This window comes from Thalassophryne amazonica, chromosome 16 (genome assembly GCF_902500255.1).
Source record: "Thalassophryne amazonica chromosome 16, fThaAma1.1, whole genome shotgun sequence".
Classification (NCBI taxonomy): domain Eukaryota; kingdom Metazoa; phylum Chordata; class Actinopteri; order Batrachoidiformes; family Batrachoididae; genus Thalassophryne; species Thalassophryne amazonica.
Window position 1 is genome coordinate 49085367 of NC_047118.1, and position 22854 is coordinate 49108220.

General features: G+C 41.1%; 2 protein-coding genes and 2 long non-coding RNA genes across 4 annotated transcripts in view; 2 read left to right on the forward strand and 2 right to left on the reverse strand.

Moving 5' to 3' along the window:
* Positions 1-8632, forward strand: part of LOC117527194 (G-protein coupled receptor family C group 5 member B-like) — a 28073-nt gene extending 19441 nt beyond the window's left edge. Inside the window, exons 2-4 of the mRNA XM_034189404.1 lie at positions 3479-4510; positions 4729-4850; positions 7792-8632. Coding sequence (XP_034045295.1) covers positions 3481-4510; positions 4729-4850; positions 7792-7836 — 1197 coding nt within the window. The 5' untranslated portion in view covers positions 3479-3480 and the 3' untranslated portion in view covers positions 7837-8632. The remainder of the gene's footprint in view (positions 1-3478; positions 4511-4728; positions 4851-7791) is intronic.
* The window catches only part of LOC117527196, a 31762-nt gene continuing 11380 nt past the window's right edge, over positions 2473-22854 (forward strand). Inside the window, exons 1-3 of the long non-coding RNA XR_004565464.1 lie at positions 2473-2484; positions 15314-15317; positions 16626-16633. This is a non-coding gene — a long non-coding RNA (uncharacterized LOC117527196). The remainder of the gene's footprint in view (positions 2485-15313; positions 15318-16625; positions 16634-22854) is intronic.
* Positions 14504-15409, reverse strand: LOC117527197. Its single transcript, XR_004565465.1, has 2 exons — positions 15269-15409; positions 14504-15068 (listed from the first exon to the last, which is right to left on the reverse strand). It is a non-coding gene; the product is annotated as an uncharacterized LOC117527197 (long non-coding RNA).
* iqck (IQ motif containing K) overlaps positions 21091-22854 on the reverse strand; it is a 57540-nt gene continuing 55776 nt past the window's right edge. Inside the window, exon 9 of the mRNA XM_034189405.1 lies at positions 21091-21434. Within this exon, the coding sequence (XP_034045296.1) occupies positions 21250-21434 (185 nt within the window). The 3' untranslated portion in view covers positions 21091-21249. The remainder of the gene's footprint in view (positions 21435-22854) is intronic.

Below are 22854 nucleotides of genomic sequence, written 5' to 3' on the forward strand. Positions count from 1 at the left end.
GAACACAAAATGATATATATAGATGGATATGATATCTGTAGTAATTTTATCTACTCAAAACAAATTTTGAGTGGAAAATTTTAAATCAAATTTAAATTTTGACAAACTGAAGGGTTATTGTTGCTTTTGTGACTGGTAATAATTTAAGCTCTTTAGAATAACATTTTGATGAGCCAAAAATTCTAATTTAAGGTACCTGTAATAACATTTGATTTGTTAAAATTCAGGATATCTGCAATAATGTTTTGAATAGTCAGAATTCAACTTTAAGATGTCTGCAGAACCACAGTAGTCAATATTCAAATGAAAGTTATTTGTAATCGCCTTTAGAGCAGCCAAAATTCAAATGTAATATATCTAGAATACCAATTTGACAAATCACATTTCAAATTTAAAATAATATTTTATATATATATAAAATAATTATAATAATAACATTTTGACTCATCAGAATCCAAAGACAACAGAATTCAAATTTAAGATATTTGTAATAATATCTGACTACTCAGAAATCAAATTTACGACATCTGCAATTCTTTTCGATAACTTAAAATTTTTACTTAAGATATCTGTAAAAATTTGGACGAGTCAAAACTACAAACTGAAATACGTGTTTGTAATTTGGTGTAATAATATTAATATGAGAATATTTTCCAATTTTGACCTTTCAAAATCACATTTTGAATTACAAATAATCTAATTTAACAGCAGTAATGTTTTGACTAATCAAAATTCTCCATAGTAATATGAATTTTGACAATTTAACTGTAATAACAGTTTGGTTAAAAAAAATCCTAATGATTTTGTATCTAAATGGTCGTTGTCGCATATATGTGTGTGTGTGTGTGTGTGTGTGTGTGTGTGTGTGTGTGTGTGTGTGTGTGTGTGTGTGTGTGTGTGTGTGTGTGTGTGTGTAGATGTTGTGTACCGCTGCAGTTTTTGTGTGTTTTTGTGACTCATCCTTCTTTCAGCACTGACCACTAATCTAAACCAATAACCACTAGCAGCTGTTTGTTGCTGCAACAGCAGAAGATGGAAACAACAACGGCAAAACTGAAAGTGAAGACAGGAAGAGAGAAATAAGAATTCAGATGAAGAGGAGGAATTTTGAGGCTGTTAATCTCAGGAGGATCCATCCATCCATTTTCTATACCTGTTTACTTTAATTAAGGGTCACAGGGCGGCTGCAGACTATCCCAGCAGTCATAGGGTTTGAGGCGGGGTCCACCCTGGGCAGGATGCCAGTCTATTGCAGGGCAGGAGGATACATGAAAAAGCTCATTTAATACCTGCCTATCCTCCAGCGCAACATCCACAGGTCACATGGTTGAGCAGATCTGTGATCGGCGCCTTTAGGGGGTAAAGGGGTTGTACTTAGTCTTTTAATTAATCATGGGTGTGTTTGGGGAGTAACATAAAGTAAATCTGTGATCTGTGACCCAACCTGCACGTGTTGGTCCAGTCCTTCCTGAAGCACCTCCACATTGCGTGGAGAATAGGCACGGATGGTCTTGAACCAGGAACCTTCTGTTTTAAAAACAAGTGCACATTCCACTTGGTTACTGCCCAAATAATGCACACATACATACATAATTTAATAATGTATAAAAATACTATCGAAATAAGTTAATGCAGTAATTAGCATTAACTGTTAATTGAGAGTTAAATCATGTGCTTAGTAATCATAATGGTGTTCATGTTAAATAAAGTAGTAATTTATACATCACGTTTTAAAATATACTATCAACCTAAGTTAATGCAGTAATAATTATTAAGTAACCATATGGTGTTTAGTTATCATTTATTCACAGTGTGCATGTTATCTAAACCTTTACATTATTTAACTGTTTCTTATTTACCATTAACATTACTATTACATTTGTCTCCTGCCTCATGATAACGAATCGCGCTGCACTGTTCGCTGCTTTGTGTCAGGTGACAGATAGGGCCCTCTATGCTGCTTTGTGACTGAAACAGATGATTGTGTGATATGCAAATGTGCCTCAAATTGATCCGTCCCAGGACTCGTTTATTTTTTTGAAATATCTTGCCTACTAACAAACAGACATGACCTTCACCCTCTGCTGTTGGTTGGTGGTGGTAAGAAATGTTCTGTGCGAGTTGCCCTAAAGAACTCCTGTCAGTGTGTCACAGAAAAGTTAGACACAAGTCCAACAAATCATACAGACATATCAGCTGCAGCTTTGCTAGACTTCCTCCCACCTTTATCCTCTTTTTTCCTCGTGATCAAATAAAAATCACAGAATCTGCATAAAAGGCCGCATAAGCTGGGCTCCGTCTCTCCGTCTGTCCTACTTAACGCAGAGTGCTGGAAGGACTGTGTGTGACCCCTAACCCTGGAGAGTGTGTATTTGTACTTGGCTCCCCGTGGCCTTCCTTTACTTACCAGCATGGGGGGGTTATGAAGTGAGCAATATCCAGTGTGCATTATGTGGTATGTAAATATTGCACTGCAGTCTATTTGTGGACACCGGGGGAGTTTTATGGCCAAACGACAGCACAGCTGACGTCATATGACATAAACAGTCTGACGGGTGGTGCGTCTGAGCTGATGTGTCTGATGAACCAACCTGGAAAGAATTTGCAAATGCTCAGTGATGCATCAGAGTAAGAATGAGCCTTAACATGGCTATGCTGCTTAGTGTGTGTGAGTGGGTTTGCGCTGTGTTTAAGTGCAGACTAAAATTCCGTAAAACAAACAGCCTGTCAGATAAAACAACAGCGCAGAGAGCCGCGATGAAAAAAAAGCAATATGTGAATTCAGACAGCATTGATTTGTTATGCTGACTGTTGACGCTGAGGGGTTTTTTCCCTCCGTTTCCTGAAAAACAGAAGATGCGTTGTGAATTTATTTGCAGTGCATTATGCATTGTTTCACAGCTCACCTGATAAGTGCATAAAACTGTTTGCACGCACTAGTTCCTTTCACCCTTAACTCTGGTTTTCATGAAATTATGCATGATGCTGCACCATCAAAGCTCTGTTAGCCCGCACGCTGGCTGAGCCCGGACAAATCGTCCACCTCAAGCGCTCTTTACAAGCTTTGTGTGACCTAAAGGGAGTTGTTCTAGACTTTTCGGGGTTCATAGGTATTTTCTGCCTTAAAGTATTTGTGCAGTGTTAAAACGGATGGAGGAATATTTGCTCGCCGTGCACATACTGGGCTTTGTTTCCTGTCTGAAACGCAGTGGGGCCGGTTTGTCTGCGTGGTTACGATGTGAGTGCCTGACTGCTCTGTTACTTTATCATTCATGTGACAATGACCAGAGGCACTGCTTACTAACAGGCAAGGCAGGCAACTGCTTGGGGCCCCAGGCTAATAGTGGGCCCCTGAGAGCAGACAAAGAGCCTATGACTGATAATGACTTATGTTCTTTCTCTCTCCTTTCTGTGCTGTCCTTCTCTCTCCTTGTCCTTCTCCATCATCTCTCCCATCTTCTCTTCTGTGATCCCTTAGAGATGGCGTTCCTACCGGTCTTTCTCCTCCTGCTGCTGACTGTTGCTCATCACGCCAGCAGCCAAGACTCTGTGGACTCTGAGGCTCTTCCACGAGGCTGTGGCTGGGGTCTGATACGCCCCTACACCCTCCTGTGTGACCTGGACTCTGTATGGGGTGTGGCCGTTGAGTCGGTGGCTGCCGGCGGGGCACTGGCTGTCATCTTGCTTGCTCTGGTCCTGCTTTGCCGCTTACGCTACATCAGTGAGGCAGAGAAGCGCAGCGGTGTGGGACCCATTCTCTTGCTGCTTCTTGGCATCCTCGGTTTGTTCGGCCTAAGCTTTGCATACCTGATTGAAGAAGACGAGTCATTATGTCTGCTCCGCCGAGCCCTATGGGGTCTCCTGTTTGCCCTTTGCTTTTCCTGCCTGCTGGTGCAGGGTGTCCGCCTGCGCAGGTTGGGTCGTGAGCGTTGCAGCCCTGGAGGCTGCGCACTCATGGGCCTGGCGCTGGGATTGAGTGCCGTGCAGGGCATTATAGCTGCTGAGTGGCTACTTCTGACCGTGCTGAGGGAGGGGCGTGCTGCCTGTCAGTACCTGCCTATGGACTTCTCACTAGCCTGTAGCTACGTTCTTGCTCTTCTAATGGCCGCACTGACCGCTGCCTCCCTAGCTCTGTGTGGGAAGACTTGTCAATGGCGATGCAGTGCTGTCTGGCTGCTGGTCACGTGTCTCCTGTCACTGCTGCTGTGGGTGGCCTGGGTGGGCTTCTACCTGTATGGCAACGCCTGGTTGGGGAGGTCCCCGGAATGGAATGACCCGGCACTGGCCATTGCTTTGGTAGGTCAGGGCTGGTTACTGCTGCTCTTCCATGCCATTCCTGAATCCCATATCTGCCTGAGACCCCCGCCTCAGCCCACTGCCCCGGACTACTTTGACACCTCCCAAAACTCCACACGGCTGAGGGAGACCAGCTTTGATGAAGACATCCCTCTTTCTCACCGGCAGTTTGTGGAAAACCAGGGCTACGGATACAACGATGAGAACACTGCAGGTATGGTGAACTGAAATTCTGACGCAAACAGGTGTAATATGTTGGAGCAGGCAGGAGAATGTAGGTCACAGTGACTAATGGAACACCATGTGTATCTAGAAATAAGTCTGGAAGAAAATTTCTCCGCTGTAGAATGAGACAGCAGAAGATGAGAATAGTGAGATTGATGCATTGAGGTACCATGAGTAATTTCTGTCCGCCCCTCTGTTCTACGCCAGGCTTGCGGAGTGGCAGCAGCACTGGGCAGCACAACAGCAACACTGCTGCCAGGCCCAGCGCTCCTTTTCGCAGCAATGTTTACCAGCCCACTGAGATGACCATGATCCTGAACGGGGGAGCGGTGAGTACATCGTCCCAGCCACAGGTACACGCCGCTCTCTCATTCAACCGCCCTGATAAGTGCATGCACATTTGTGCATTTCAAACCGCAATTCATCGCAGGAGAATGAGGGTGATCATGTGTGCATTACATGTTTGCGTGTGCATGCCCACATGCCTTTGTACTTTGTTTTCAGGCAAATACATGGATGAGGTTGTTGTAAATGGTCACTCGTCTGACACTGTTTTGTGTATGGGTCAATGACAAAGTGTCTTCCATTAGCCTGTTTGTGTGATACAGTCTATCAGTGAATCAGCAGAGGTGACCTGCTTTCCTGCCACTACGCAGTTGTGTGTTCTTGTGTCTGTGTGTTCTTCTTCTGGGTACTCTGGTTTCCTCCCGCTGGGTAAGCACGTGCAGGTTGGGTCAATGAAGCATTGAACTTCCAGTCAGAATTATGAATATCCAATCTTGTAATAGACAACAAAAAGAAAACACTCCCGGAAGTCAGATTTCAGTTGTGGACAGTCACACTTGGTTTCTGAACCCTGACTTGAACATGTCTAGTTTCAAGGTGGGTGTTATGGCATGAGCTAACACATATTGGAACTGATCTTCCACCCAGCACAAAATAGCGCCCAATGTAACATAAGTGTTGCTGCTTGTGTCCATTTGAAGAAGTAATGGATTTTGTGCGCAGCACCCGCCTCCTCTAAATCATTAGCTAAAATACCCTCAGCCATATGAGCATTGTGTTCTTTATAATTTGCAGTTGTTTAATTAATTATTAAGATTCTATTGTCTTATGTATAATTTGCATTTGCAGGTGTTAATGAGAAAAATTTAACTCCATAGAAGTTAGCTTTGAGTTAGCGGACGTTAGCGTGCACAGCAATAGCCACAAATTCAGTTCAGAGGTGTTATTAGGTTCCAAAAATGGCATTTTCAGTTTTAGAACTGTTTATTTCTCACTGGCTTTTACATAATATATGAGAAAGGTGTTATTTCTGGCCAAAAATGAAGCAAAGTTAGCAGCTAGTGAAACCAGGAAGTGACGTCACCACGCTAACGGCTGTGGGATCATACCATAAAATTAGGTACAGATTGTGACTTTTTTAACCTCTTAAAATACCTCTTAAAATAAGTGAAGGTTAACCATCTTTGAACTCCTCCAAAGTCTGTGTCTCAAAATGTTCCCTGTTAATTTGAAGACCCTAGCGGTAATAGGACTGGACTTATGCTGAGCACAGACAGACGGATGGATGGACGGAAAGCCTTTGCAATACCCGATGGCCATATTTGATGGCCTTTGGAAAAATGAGGTATGGTTGTGTTATTGTGCTGCCCTTCAGCACAGTCTACCCCTAATGTATAAGATTAGGACTTGATGGTTAGGAAGTCATTTTGGTTCCGTCTGTATACTTGTCACAATACTGAGATTTTGAACTTGAATGTAATACCTTTAAAAATATGAACACTTGAAATCATTTTCCATACCACAGCGAAAAATGGAACCAAGATATTATAGGGCATAAAATTTTACATTTTTATTAAAAGAAATATAACACAGGTGTAATATGACAAAGAGGTGTGAATTTTTGTTGTTAGTAGTACAGAAGAATGACTATATTAAACTTTCTTTAATTCAGAAAAAAAATTGCTTCATGTTCAATGTTCAAAAGCATCTTTCTTTCTGTCATTAAGCTGTAGGAGAAAAGATAGTAGTCCAGTTCGTAATGTAATTTCATTGGAATTTTGTGGAGATAAGTAAAATTGTAAATAAACAGCCAATCAGAAAATGGATTATTCAACTTTTACTGAAGCCACCATGGCGCCCATCACGGATTTGCTAGAAATGGCACTTCGAATTTGTAGTTCAATATCTGGGCTACTCGATGAGTGAGGATCTTGATTCCAGTGTCAAAATGCTCCTTTTCATGTCCATAGGATCCAGTGATGTTAATGGAAAAAAATGTACATGTGGCCAAAGTCACATATACGAATCAAAGATGTCCATCCATAAATGTGACTTTTGCCCACATGTACATTTTTGTACTTGGCACCATTGGATTTCTTGGCACTTGTATTTGTTAGAAATGGCAGCTTAAAATTGGAGTTTTTCCAATATCCCAGCTTCTAGATGTCACAGGATCCTGATTCCAGTGGCTAAAGGCATATTTCCAGAGCCAAGGAACCCAATGGTGCTAAATACAACATATGTACATGTGGGCAAAGTGACATTTATGGATGGACATCTTTGATTTGTATATGTGACTTTGACCACATTCCCATTCTTTCCATTAGCACTGAACCTCACTGGATCCCATTGGCCTGAAAATGTTGCATATTTTGACACTGGATACTCAGTCATCTAGAAGCCGAGATATTGCAAAACTCCAATTTTAAGTCACCATTATTACAAAGATAGCATGGCTGCTGTGGTCCCTTCCAGGAAAATTGACTCATTCATTTTCTGATTGGCTATTGTGTGCACTTTCTAAAAATGTATAGTTTTGCAAATCTCCACAAAAGTCAAGCTCTTTTGGCTTCTCTGTTTTTCACTTGGTGTCGCCACACAGATCCAACATTGATCTCCGTGTTGATTTGGCACAAGTTTTACACCTTCCAGAGATGTAGTACACTGAGAACGGGTGTGGGTGGTATTGAACCTGGAACATTCTGCTCTAGAAACAAGTGCATGAACTACTCAGCCACCAACTTGGCTGCTGGTGCAATGAAAACACAGAAAATCAGCGCTGAAAGTGTTTCAAATATTCAGAACTGATATGAGGGGTTTTTTTTTTCCAATTCTGTGGCCATAAATTGATGAGTCTAAGAGAGTCCCAAAAAGTGTCCGGTGAATATCACCCGTGTGGAACACACACTGCGTATAAAGATACATAGAGAAAAATGTTGTACCAGAATGTTGACAAAGCTTTTTGTCGTTTTCTTTCTCTTCCAGGTTCCCTCGGCCCCTCCGACCTACACGGGGAGGCAGCTGTGGTGAGCAAGATGACTGGTGAAGAGGATCTGAGAAGGACAAGAGGATAGAGAGGGTGAGGAGAGGTTCAGGAGGAGGGGCCAGCGTGGTTGGAATGGACTAAAACAAGGATGCCAACTGGGCCCCTTCAGTCTTTGTACAGACTTCAACTTTAAACACTGACCGTCTGCCAACCAACTGTTGTGTGTTAGTGTATGTGTGACACTGGGAGAAGTTGCGGTATGGAGGCCCGAGCTAAAGTCCTCTGAAAGCTCTTCTAGCACACAAATTTCTACAGATTTTTTTAAAGAAATCAAAAAGTAAAAATCTTATGTTTTCTTTTGCCCCTGAGACTAATCCAAGCACTGTAATCATCCCTGAAAACTGTGAAATCCGTCACTTTTGTTTTGTTTTGTTTTTTTGTTTGTTTTTTTGCTCTTTTGCTACCTATCTGTCTTTTCTGCTGCTTATCACAACACTGGTGCTGAAGTGGAAACATTTAACTCTGTCCTCCATACATTCACAGTGTAAGTAAAATCAAAGCACATGGGAGAGTGTACAGCCTGAGCCCCGCCTTCTTAAAAAGCTTCAACCCTCCATAGATGCGTACGTGAGAGAACGGCTGTTTTCTCTCACAAATATAGACACCAACCAAATTTCATTCCCAGCCCTTCAAAGTCTGCTTCCGCTTCCTCTGCACCGTCTGTGAATATCACCACTTCCGACTCTTCTCACTTTGCATGGACACGTTGCAGAATGTGAAACAAACTGTGAAGTCTGAACTGTGTTTGGGATTTCAAGTGGCCACAAACACAACAGAAAAGGCCTGGAAGGTCAAATGAAGCGATCTTAGATGTATGACAGATGAGGGAGGATGCAGTCGGCCGTCGCTGGGCGTTGACGCTTTGTGAATCTGGGTCAGACTGCCGTGTTCTCCTACATGTCCGGTGGCCACTGGTGGTTTTAAACCAGCTGGGAAAAACTGTCACTTTATAATCAGTAGGAAACGGGCTGAGGAAATGATTTCGTGTACTTAGTTCCTGTACGTGTTTGTGTGCGTCGTGATTTTTTTGCGTGTCGGGGAATTATGGGGTAAATTGAAGTTGGGTCTGTATCCTGCCTGGTGCTAAAAGTCCTTGTGGGTCCACATACGTAGTTCAAAGAAACATAGAACAGTGGCCAGTGCTGATACTGATGCTGGAGTCAATCTGAGTAGTCCATGGACCAAGCAGGTTTTTGGTACCACTTAAGGTGACAAAATGACACTTAGAATCCAGCCTCAGTGTACTATTGCCTAAAAAAAATGTATGATAGCCATCCCAGGGTGGTAGTTACAGCCAGGTAGGGGTCAATGATGAATTACACAGAGGTCAAAATGTGAAAATGCTCCATTCATGTTAGAAAAATACCACATTATTTGTCTGATCATAACGATTCCAAAAAGGTATAGTTTGGACTGTCTGTGACTGAATGTTCTGGAGTTACGGGGTAAAAACCCATAACTCCAGACAAAGGTCAGTTTCAGTTTGTACAGGGGTCAGAAGTTAAAGTTGCTCCATTTTCAATAAACAATTATGCAAATTATTGTTTGGGTTAATAGGGTTTTAAAAAGGAATAGTTTACACCATCTGTCATGCTTAGTTTTCATGTTACAAACAATAATTTGCATAATTTTTTTACTGAAATTGGAGCAGCTTTAACTTTTGACCCCTGTTCAAACTGAAACTGACCTTTGTCACCATTTTTTCTGTTTTTACACCATAACTCCAGAACATTCAGTCATAGACAGTCCAAACTATACCTTTTTGGAATCATTATGATCAGACAAATAATGTATTATAGTTTTCAACATGACTGAAATATTTTTACATTTTGACCTCTGTGTAATTCTTCATTGACTCTTCGCGGACTACAGCTCCCACCCTGGGATGGTTATCATACATTTTTGTGTAGGCCATGATACAGTGAGGCTGGATTTTAAGTGTCGTTTCCTCACATTACATGGTACCGTCCGATTAGGTCAAAACTGATGACTGGCTCATAGACTAGAGTGGCGGACTTTAAACAGAGCAGCGGCTGGTATGCGGAGACATCCTAGAGCCTTAGAAAGATCAGATGCACACTTCAGATAAGATGGCAGGAGTGGAGGAATGAGGAGGGTGGCGTTAGTCCGGTTACAAAGCCACTCTGCACTCCATCTCTTTCTTAATCTCCGTGATTGTCTTCGTTCATCGGTGAAGTGTCTTCATCTTCATGCTCCTCCTGTCCTACTGAGGATGGTTAGGTCACCTGTGCCATGACTCAGTTGTTTCACCAGAGTCTCACTTTCACTCCTTTTTACTTCATCGTCATACCACGGAGAAGCCGTGTACATACTAGAGCTTTGGATTCATTTTTAATTTTTAAAATGTAGGCTGAGATTACACACATACAACTCACTGGAGAACTGACTACTACAAAAATATTTTTATTTGTTTTTTATGTTTTCATGCATTGTTTTTTCTCTCACTTGTGTCTTTAATTAAATTAGAATTTTTGCAAATGTTTTGCCAACACTAAATATGCTTTTATTTTTGTGTGTGTGTGTGTGTGTGTGTGTATGTGTGCTTGTTCATTTAATTTACAGGAAAAAATACACATATTATATATATATATATATATATATATATATATATATATATATATATATATATATATATATATATATATATATATATATATATATAATGTAATATTAAGGATCCAATTCAGTTGTACTGTCTCTTGATGAATTCCTGCACAGTATTTTCAGCTTAAACAACGGTCCACCCTTTGCTGTAATTTACATACGTTTTAACCATAAAAAAAAAAAAATGTGTGGGACTTCATACGGTGACTTGTTATGTGATACTTTAAGGATGATTATGACTTTGGTCATGCTGGTGAGCCCTGGTCTTACAGTAACCTTTGACTAACACACACTGCATTCGTGTTAAAGGGGAACTGGGAAGTTCAGAACTGTGTCATTTGCAACCTCCATGCATCTGAACGAGGCTGAAATCTAACTTTTTGTTGGCTGTGTTCTGAAAATGAATAAATAATGCATTAAACTGCATTATTTCAAAGCTAAAAATAGAAAAAAAAACGCCAATTGGTCTAGCTAGCTCTTTAGCTACTTAGGTAGTCATGTTAGCTGCTGTAAACCACGTGGGTGACCACATTAGCATTTTCGTTATTATCTTCATTCGCTCAAAACTGCTACATATAAGATCAGGCTTAGAGGCTAACCATTAAACTGTCTTTATGAAAATTATTTTGCAAAAAAGGAAGAGAAAACTTCCATTAATTTAAAGGTACATTATACACACCGTTAGCAAGCTAATATCACTAATATAGCAGGTGGCTCAGTGAAAAAAGGAGCTGGGCTGCCAGTGGACAACTTCAGGGTTCCTGTGATACTTTGCACATCTGGGGTGGTTCCACTCGCGCCCTAACTTGGCGTTGAACAGACATTCATTGATTCCTCGCAGTTATCGTGAAATTAAGGACCTTATGGAAAGGGAATATCGGTGGCAAGCACACGGGTATGATTTGTTCAGGGATTTGAAAAAAGAATTTTTTTTTCTTAAAAATCTATATATACCTTAATGTATGTTTGATTTCCTTCAGTGACTGCATTTCATGCTGGTTTGCATTTCTTTTTTCCCGTGCGTGATGAGGGGAAACACCATTTTCATTATTTACAACCGGCGAGTTGTTTCAAAATGACTCCAAACGCGCAGGGGACAGTGGGACCCTGAAAGACTATATGTAAACCTGGGTTCAAATCCTGTTCATGCTACCTGTCTGAGTCCTTGAACATGACACTTAACCTGCATTGTCCCAGTCCACTCGGCTGTAAATGGGTAGTGATACTGTTCTTGGCTAGTGAAGTAACCAGCATAGGACTGCTGTCCCATTCAGTAGGAGCTAGGGGTGTAATGATTCCTTTTAACAATGATTTGCTTCATATCATTATTCGTGGTTGCCAGTACAATTCAAGGACGATGTTGGTTCATTTAGAACGATCTGATCCAAAGCGATTCAGTGACTTGAAATCGATTCAATAACTTTTTAGACAAAAATTCAACCAGTGTGTTGTTTGAAGTGGGTAATCGTAGCCCGACAACCGGCCTGAATTGGGCCAGATACTGGCTGCCATTTAGGAGTAGGAGTTCCCAGTCCTAGTGACCTGACACCTGCTTGACCTGGCACTGGTCACGTGATGCACGATAATGAATATGGCACGATAATTGAGGCTGACGGACTGTTTGCCATGCATTACTTCAGAAGATCATGCAGTTTCATCATAAAAGTAAGTATGCAGTTGCATTTGTTTTTGTTGAGGAAAGTTTGGAAAATGAGGTCAGGGAATCCCTTTTGCAAACATCCAGTAGGAGAGCAGCGCTCGTGCCACACCCCGAAACTTGACCAAAGTGAGGCTGACCAACGCTGACGTCAGTGTCTCGGCCGCCAACCAGTCACAGGCTAGGAGAGAGAGGTAGGTGTCCGGCCTAATTCAGGCCGGTTGTCGGGCTAGGGTAATCTGTGAACTGAACTGGGCTTCTGCACTGGCTGCAATCATGTTCCTGGCGATATCTGTGATGGTGGGATTCTTGTTCCACCCTGTACAGGCTTCACGCAGTAACGCACCAATAGTTTTACCAGTATGTGCTTCATTTAAAACTGGTTTTCAGAACAAAGGTCTTCTTTTTCCACTCTAGATCAGTTTGAGCATGACGTCCAGCTGTCGCTATTGCTAATTGTTCAGCGTTGTGTGAAATCCCATTGTAGGTGGTTGGAGAGATTTTGCTGTGGTACTTGACAAACAGAGAGTGACTTATTCAGAACCACACGCTGGACCGCAATAGTGGCTTTATAATTTCTCGCTCGCCGGCTTGTCCTCTGCATCCGCCATGATATGTTTTGTTGTCTGTTGGCGCGTGGCCATGACGTCACAGACAGGCAGACTGGATCAAGAAACATCTAATGTCTTTATCATTAAAAGTGCTAACGAAACCCATCCATGTAAAATCTGCCATGTTTAAATCCAGTGCATTATTTCCTAGTATTGATACAATCGATTAATTACATTTTAAAATGAGTTTAGATTGATATATGTCATCCGAAGGTCAACTTGCTGAGCACAGATAGTTAGATAGATAGATAGATAGATAGATAGATAGATAGATAGATAGATAGATAGATAGATAGATAGATAGATAGATAGATCGATAGATCGATCGATGATAGATAGATCGATCGATCGATCGATCGATCCTAAGTGATATTCACTGTCATTTAGGCCATTCAGTCAAATAAGCCACATCTAATAACTTTAATAATTGATTGGTCTCTTGGAAACAGCTTGTTTCTGTGCCTGCAGCTTTAAATGGAAAAGAGCTGATGTTTGCTATGTCACCTCTTCCACGGGAGGGGGAGCAGGATCGGTGCAGCAGCCCACTAACTATGTGAGCGTGTCTCACAGAGCAAGCTGGAACTCAGATATGGACTTCCTTAACACACAAACATCAAACAGCTGAAGGACTTAACGATGTAAATAGCAGAAGAGCTTCCACATGCTAAAATAGAACTGTGCATCGTTGAGGATGTTTAGCATAAAACCCCAGCCATTTGGATCCTTAAAAAAAGGTTCACATCTGATTTTGCACAATAACACTAAAAATGCATGAATCTATTGTTGTTCATCTCACAAACAGCCTCAACAGTGTTGAAGTGGCATCAGTGGCACTCAGGCTCTGTTCAAGTTTCTCAGAATTGCAATTTCAGGAGTTGTTCACTTTCCTCCTGTAAAGCTGGAAATCCTGAGTTCCCACTTCAAAACGAATGCAGCATGAGAAAAGAATGAAGAGGCAGGCTTAGATGAACAGGGATGACCTTTGACCACCTGTGTTGCTGTATTTGTATTGCTTACTGGCTGTTCAAAAATAGGACGGCCGCAGGCAGGCCCAAAGGGATGATGTCTTTTTATGTTGTGCTCTGTTTGAGGGAACTCGGGTCAGAATCGGGTGACAGGCACCAGATCCATGTGTTATGCCCAGGAAGATCTTTTATCCTCAGGGGACTGTATGGTTGACCATTATGAGGTAGAACTCTTCAGAGTCAGTGGTAATAGCAGAGGGCGAAGGTTTGAATTCTTTTGTTTGTTTTCACTTAATGTGGAGTTAAAAAAAATGTAACTTTGTAGGTTTTGCACTTGTTGACTATCTGTGCATGCTTATTGCCATTTCTACATGTAGGATCTTTCTCAGATGTACTTTTTTGAATACTATTTATGTAAGGGTCATGTGACAGCAATCATAATTTCGGTATATATCAGATGACATACTTAATGCCTGTGCTTTCTTTAACATGAAAGAGCTGGCTGTGAGGAAACACTGGTTTAAGCGAGGGGAAGATGTCCAAAATAGAAATATCCCCCACAAAGAAACAAGAGGGATCATCAGTGGACCTAATAATAACTTACTCTGCAAGACTGAAGACTCAAGTTGGGGGACGGAAAGAATTTTCCACTGGATATTGTCTGTGTGTTTAAAATCAAATAGACTGTGGTAAATTTTGCACAAAAGTCTGTATGTCACATTTGTCATCCCTGGGCAGTCTGTTGAACACCTTTCTTTCTTCCTGGGTGCCACATGTCCTTGTGTGTCCTCGCCTTGCCTTCAGACTGTTCCGCTGGGACAGCTGACGGGGGTAATATTGGTTTTCACAGCTGTGACTGTGCCGTGACGCAGCATGCCTATATATACACCCGATTAAAAAAAAAAATAATAATACACAATTCTCATTTATGTAACTGATTCAAGATAAAGGTCAATAAAAGTGTTATGTTTGTAGTTACCGTTTCATTGGATGTGGTGATGTGTCCCGACTGGTGTATTTGGAACTATAGGGCATTGACACTCATCGATATGTGTAGAAAGTACACCTCAGTTTAAATCAATGCAATGCAATAACCATTAGTTAATTAGTCATAAGGCCTTTATAAGCCTTTTAGAACACTTAACATTATTACGTATTAATAAGAGTATAGAAGTGTTATCAACAGTGTCATCTACATATTTATTGTTAGAATTACCATTACCTGCCTGTAGAGGATGTAGCTCAGTGGAAAAATATGCCGGCCTGCCAATATGTGATCCTGGGGTTGAATCTCACTCAGTGAGCAGCGCTCATGCTACCAATCTGTGTCCTTGGACAAGACACTTCATCTGCATTCACTGAAAAAAGAGAATAGTTGAACCAACTTAATGAAATGTTTCAGTTGGTAACATCTAAATGAATAAAGTTGTTTAAACTTAAGTTTGTAAGTTGAGCTAACTTACTAACTTAAGTTTAAATTTCTTCATTCATTCAGGTGTTATGAATTGAAACAACTATTTAAGCTGGTTCTTTTTCAGTGTTGTCTCAGTTCACCTACCTGTAAATGGGTACTGGTGTTGGCTGGGAACGTAAACTGTGTCAGACTGGTGTCCTGTTTAAGTGGAGTGTAGACAGTCATCCGCTTCGCACTAGGGAATCCAGAGATAAGCACCAAAGGGCCTCAGGGCCTATATAGAACTTACAGGGGGTGATTAAGACGTTTCGGAAAAAGTAGGGCATGCTTCTCCATCTTTTGCATTCTGAGAAACCAGCATTTCTCAACATTGCTCCCGCGACATTCTTGAGTAATGTTGACTTCCCAGATTCACTGTAAGTTAAAAGATGGTGAACCCCTCCCTACTTTTTCGGGTTCAGGCCCAAAACTTCTCAACTGACCCCCGTACTTCTTGTTATTCTTCAGACATTGCTCTTGATTTAGATCTGGTAGCAACAAGTGTATAGTTAACTGCCAATATCTGTATTATCTATGTATCTTTCTCAATAAAGCAACAAAGAAGCTATGTAAATGTAAAACGCTGACTGAATAGGTTAGTTAGTTGAACTCAACAGATAATTATCCAATGGCTACTAAAGGTTTTCAAAACTGAAGAAGCCACATGGCTGAGTGACAAAAATGCTTGACGACCAACAATAAGCTGAGTATACTAAAGTTGTAGATGTCACTTACCAGGACGTCTGAGAACCCTCATTGAGAAAATTAATCAATATGACCATAATGCTGTTCAAAACGGTAAGACACCCTTAAAGGTTTTCTTAACATTCTTAAGCAGCCTATCAACTGTTAAGAGGTTTGTTATGGGTGTTTAAGATGGTTTAATTATGCAACAATAAACATGTTTATTATGCTATTATAATTTACACTTAAATAGCCTTGTTAACACATATTATGAAGCATCTTATATTTTTCTTCTTTTTTTTATTTATGTGGCATTCAAGACACGAGCAGTACAGTATCACTAATACTGATCGGTATCAAACCTTATGTCTATATAGGTCATGATGTCATATTCTCCCACCTTGTGCCTGAAAGTGCAGCACAGCGGAGGTTGTTATCCGGCTTTGCTCTCTGATCCCGATGCCTGCTGCAGCTGTGTGATCCAGTTTCAGCACTGCCAGACTCCGTGGAGCTGGCTGGACTATCAGATGTCCCCAGAATGAAATGTTTTATCACTTAACCCAGCAGCAGCTGTCTCCCAGACGTCCACATACCTGCAAAGGGAGACACACGACGCTCCTCGTCCCCTCACTGGAAGGCAGCATGCAGCAATGACTGGAGTGGTCAGAAAAGTCATCCATCACAGGATCACCACACCGCTACAGCGGAAGGTAGTGTCTTAGGAGCATTACACAGGAGTGATAGAGGACTTTGCTCCCTCGGTCTACCGAACACATAGTCAGGACAGTTACAGCTCAACCCTGTAACATTGGCACGAAGAAGGACAACAAACTGCAGCATGAGCAGAGGGCTGTGCTCTTTTTGTCCCCCACCGTGAAATAACCTGGAGACCATTGAAATGGACTCCCCATGTCCGTGTGTGTGTCTTCCTGTTACATTTTGAGAGCCCTAGATTTCCCTGGTGCTCCTTTCTGAGACATTACTTGCCTGTATCATAATATAAATGGACACAAATGTGACATCTATGCATATGACCTTGACCCAGATTTCCAAGGTCATGTAACAGCCGCCAAAGACGTCCACCATCTCACAGCAAATATCAATTCTAGAGCTTACATTTGTATTGAACACCTATAGCAAATCATGTATCCTGACTCCTTTTAGCACACTACATTTGACCTTGAATCTCAAGGTCAAACATGCAAATGGATAAAAAAATATATAACTTTTTTCTTACATTTTGCCTTCTCAGCACCAAATGTCTCTTCTGAAGCCCAAATTTGCATTGAACACCTATAGCAAATCACATATCCCAGCTACCTTGAGCCAACTACATTTGATCTTGTACGTCAGTTAATTAATGGAAACTACTCTTTCCTGTATTATTTGGCCTTTTCTCACTCGTATTTCACTGACTCCATGTGTCCAGCGAAGCTTATTTGTTTAATTTGTCACCACGCTGTATCAGCATAACAGGCGGGGGACCTCAACAGAGTATTGGCTTGTTAAACCTACATGGCGCATTAATTTTATAAAGTCTCTCATCTGGTCCATGACACTTAAGATGAAATGCTAAAAGTCAACTCAGTGTACGGGAACAAATTAAGGCAAAGTAAAATGTGCAATTATTTCTATTTAGGATGCTGGAAGTGACATCTGAATGGGACTTGTCATCTTGGAGATGTGGCAGTCTACACTGGAGCTTCTGAATCCCAGAACTTGCTTGTGGATATCAGGCAGTTAATGGGGTGGGCGGGTGGGTGGGGTGAAACTAAAGAATGTCCTAATTCAATGGCTGATCTGGAATGAACAAAACTTCTGATTCACTAGTATGGTCTGTTTTGGCTGAGACTCCTGTTGCGGTGTCCTGGATATCTTTTCAGCCATCTCTCATTCTTAACACTGGACTATCACTGCATGTTTTCATAAATTTGTTTTGTGGCATTTTATTTGTTAGTATGGCCCAAGCAGATGATGATTCCACTGAGCCCAGTCTGCTTGGACTTTCTTGCTATAATAATAAAAATAATAATTAAAAAAAACTTTGAGGTTGAGGTTTTTCCTCAACACTGTTGCCAGTGTGTTTGCTTGTGAGGTGTTAAGTCAAGTTTGGGAACATGCACTGGTGCCACGCATTACTTCATCCATGCAAGCAGAGAACTGATCTATCCCAACCCCTTTGAAAGTAGCTACAGCATAGGCCACAGCCAGGTGAAACACGGGTGTCTCCTATAGCCTTCTCTAGCCGCTAGAGTCATCAACACTGAGGCACCAGCGTGCTGGATCATTCCTAAAGAAACATGACATGTGCTCAAAATATCATAGCTGACATTCCCTCACAATGCAACTGATACTCCTCATCTGAGTCTCCCTAAAGCACCAGTCACTCAGAGGTAAGACTGGTGGCGATTTCAGAGAGTCGTAGACAGTCTCTGTCACAGCTCCCTCAAGAATATGGTGGTGGACTTTGTGAGGAAAAAAGTTGCAGTCACACGCTCTGCAGTCAAGACTGTTTTGTGAAAGACACTGATGCTCACATATATATGCAATGACGGCAATATTGGTTTGTGGCAAGAAAACATAAGATTGTTGTCCTTTCTTGCTATCGTTCCTGCAAGAGCTGTCCGTGGTGCTGAACAGTGGTGCTTTTTCTCAAACAGGAAGAAGGATGTGTCTGAAGCAAAACTTGCATGTCTGCAGCAGCACATGCATGCTACAGCCATGCCTATAGGAAGGCACGCTATGCAACCACCCACACACACCCTGATGTAGTTTTTTCCATAGTCTGGACCACAACAAGCGTGTTACACCTGCAAGGTCTGGTTTGTTTGACTAGGGTGAGCACTCTGATCTGTAGACAGAGCTGGGCCCGACTTGCAGAGGTGTTCTGACCAAGCGAGGAAAAGATACAATACAGAAAGAGTCCAGTTTCCTGTGAATGCTCGTTCGCTGCTGATTAAAAGGAAGTTTTATATTAAGCTTCCTAATTTACAGATTTCCAAAAGGAGAGTGTCTGTGGTGCCGAGATGCACAGAGGTGTACAGACTTGCAGCCACATGAAGTCTGAGCACAAACAACACAGAAGCACTGACAAACCATCATTGACAGGACTGCTCAATGTATTATTATTATTATTACTAAATGGATAACACAGTTCTCATTTCATTTAGCAACATTTGTGTTCAAATGGGTCTGGTTTTCACCTTATTGATGTGACGTGAATTGTGATCAACTGAGTACCAAAGCCACAAAACATTTTGTCTTGTTATCATGCATGCAGTATGATTGATTGATTGATTGATTGATAAATCCGTTACTGCATGAATTATTCAGCGAGACTGGCTTTATATGGAGAGATAAAATAATTGCCAGAAATTCTCATTATTTTGATACTTTGAAATGCACCATATACAGAATGCACACATCCACATAGTTTGTGCCATTTCACTTTCTGTAAAATTATCTGGAATTACCTCAGGTTATATTAATACGTATGGTGTGAACACAAGCATTGGTATAAAAGGAGTTTTCCGCTGTTTATGCATTGGTATGGATGAGCACAATTTGCATCTTTGGCTTACGTATGTTGCTACGCTGAAAACTGTCCATAGCTCTGAATGCAGATAAAAAAATAAATCAATAATGGCAATGTCTGTTTTTGTATGTGTGATGCTTTTCACAAGGAGCACTTTCCAAATGTCAGCAGTGGAGCTGTTTGTTTTTGTTTTCAGGTCCTCCACCTCACAGTCTGTTTTCCTATTCAACCTCATTGTGTCAGCCTCCCACATGCACCTCTGTGGTACAGAGATGATACTACTGTGGCACACCAAAACAAAAAACAAACAAACAAAAAAGCCAGTGTCGCCGCACTGTACAGTCGCTGCATTCTAGAGTCCCGAAAGCTGGCAATGCCCATTTTTTTCTGTGACAATCGACAAAATGTGGCACGCACACCTGCCACATTTTGTCGTGAACCCGCGGCAGGGTGGTTGTAACCCTCGGTGTGACTGGGTCTTAAGTAACCATTCATTTGACACAGTCATTCCAGTGGTCCCCAAGGAACCTTTTTAAAGACAGAGTACCAAAGACATCCAGTTGTAGCTTTAAGTTCCTGGTTAACATCCAAGTCCTACAACCACACAGAAAGACAGGTAGCACCCGGACCTTGAAGTCTTGTACCTCCGTTCTCCTGCAAAGATATTGGTATTCCCAAACGCTTCTGTCCATTGACCTCATGACTCCATAAGCTTTTCCCAAGCATCTCCTGATCTCAGAGGCTGAGGACCTACACATTTAAATGTCACTGCCAAGAAAAGTGAATCTGTACAAGTTCAGCACTTTCACCACATACAGATACATTTCTGATGGTCAAGTCAAGGAAGTCACTGAAAGCCTAGTTCTGAGTCTTGATCCAGGAGAATCACAAACCCAGACACACAGATTCCTAGCTAAGCTTTTTAACAGCTGCAATCAGGACACTGACTGATTCCGCAAAGACCACATCATCATCCAAGAAGTCAAGGTCAGTAAAGCCTATCTCTCCAAACCTTGATCATGTTTAGTGCCTTATGATGATTTATGTTGTTTTATGTTGGGGTATTTTGTTTGTTTGTTTTGTATAAAAAAAATACTTGCTCATCATGTGAGATATTTGGCAGCTTTTTCCAAAAAATAGACATGTAGTAGTGCAAAGGTTAAAGTATGTATTTTCATACAGGTTGTACATTATCTCAAACCTGGCTTAGTGGAACTAATCAGGAAAAAGAAGCGAGATTATTAAAATGTAAATATATGGAGTCCTTTTATTTCAAACACCTACTAGATAATCTCTTTAAAGACTTACTTTTAAATTTCATGTTTCCAAAGTGACCTATCCTGACAATCAGGATAGAATGTGTAACCCAGGACACTGACACACTATTCTCTCCAGCTTCAGTTCCTGATTTGAATAGAAATGTGGAGGGATAGGTATTCCCACAGAAACCATAAACACCAACTGAAGGAAATATGAAGCAGTTAGCTTCCAAAGAGCTATTGGACAGAGGAGCAGAGAGGAAATAAGTCTGTTGCGAGCACAGAGCATAAAATGTGAGTGGTACTATACTGTTTTCCTCTCTTGGGTGACACCCGTGAAGTGATCCATCAAATCAGAAATGAAGGCAATCACCTAATTAGACACAAAGATCAAGCTGTAAATTTCTGTCTCACCATATCAAATTGGTTTCAGGCTTTTTAATGGCTTGTTTGACTGATTACATTGGACAGTTTGACATCAACCTAAAAGACTTTAATCGCTTTTTAAACATTAAAAAACATTTACATGGGTCTAATGATTTCATTTCTACACCAGGTTCCTTATAAGGCTTGAGTCGCTGTTGCCTGGGGTTTGTCACCAGCCTGGGCTACAACTTGTTAGTGATACTGTTGAAGAAATCTCCTGGAGTCAGCCAGTCACCGCCGTCAGGGGTCATCCGGGAGGTGGGGGTGTGGACCACGGTGCTCTGGGGGGTGGGGGAAACCATTTGTATCGATATGTCAGAGTTACCTAGTTGGAGGCTTTCTTGGAGATCTGCCTTAGCTGAACCCACTGAGGACAAAGAAGAAACTGCATCATCATAAAGAATTGTTTGACTGTTTTTAGTCTAGAACTTCCTACATTTCCATGGTTTAGAATTATGCATGCCATACTACAATAATAAGCTATATTTTTTTTTAACAAAATGACCACCTTTGTTGCCCTCTACAGCCCATTCAGTCAAATGAGACAACTTATGGCATTCATAAACAATGATAAATCCGACAGCTTTTATGAACTTTAAGTTCTGTTTGTAGCACAGACAGAAGAAAATAAATGTACAGTGCAGCATGGATTTGATGTGACCTTCCTCTTTTGATGATCTTTATTTATTTATGAATTAAAACATTTTGCCTGTGTTTAATGCAAGGTTAGAGACCAACCATATTTCTACAACATCCATTTGTGGCTACACCTGTGGTTAAAGCCCTATAAGACACTGCAGAATTATAGTGTCTCTAAAAATAAGGTTAGGGTTGACAAAGAATGAACCCCTTTAACAAACCGTGATTCAGCCAGTTGCTGATGTTGGCTCAATGCGACAGCTGCTAACCTATTGTGACAGTCTTTTGTTATCTGCTGAAGAGAACCAGCAGCTTAGACAGTTATATCAGCATATGTGCACCACAGCAAGACACACAGACTGCAAATAACAGTCAGGAATTTGTTTCACTAAAATTACAACCTGGTGACTGAAAACGCAGCTTTAAATGTAGTTTGCAAAATATATATATATATATATATATATATATATATATATATATATATATATATATATATATATATATATATATACACAAACATCTACAAAGTTGATGTAAATGTGTCGTGTTGATTGCATGTGATATACCATATTTCCATATTTCAAAATTGCTTGGGTGTATGACGGTCTTCAGATGAAGGTACTTTAAATAGACTGACACAATTTGTTAACGACAAACTATTGTACACTCTAAAGAACTGCTGTCTCAATGAGAAAAAATGATGTAAAAATTTTGATTTTTTTTTAAAGTTATTTCATCTTACCAATTTCAACTTTCAGCTGAGTTAATGCCACAAGACTTCTCTAGTTAAGCTGAAATAACTTTAGTTGAAATAACTTTAAAAAAAAAATCTATGCAAATTGCTACGTCACTTTTTCTCGTTGAGACAGCGAAGCACCCCCAGATCCCCCCCCACCACAGCCCTCTTGATCCCCGCCATTTTAAGCATTTTTCTTTAGTTGCCTCTCACATGCCTGGAAGCTCCTCACCATCTCACTATGTCATTTATGTCTTTTAGACTTTTTTCCAGCAAACTGGCACTGGGAAGCATTAGCATAGCTAAAACCCTTCAACCCCAACCAGGGCCCTCTTGACCCAAAACACACATACAATAAAGTTAAAACAGCACATAAAAAAACATGTCACAGCACCACTCAGTATTAAAAGCC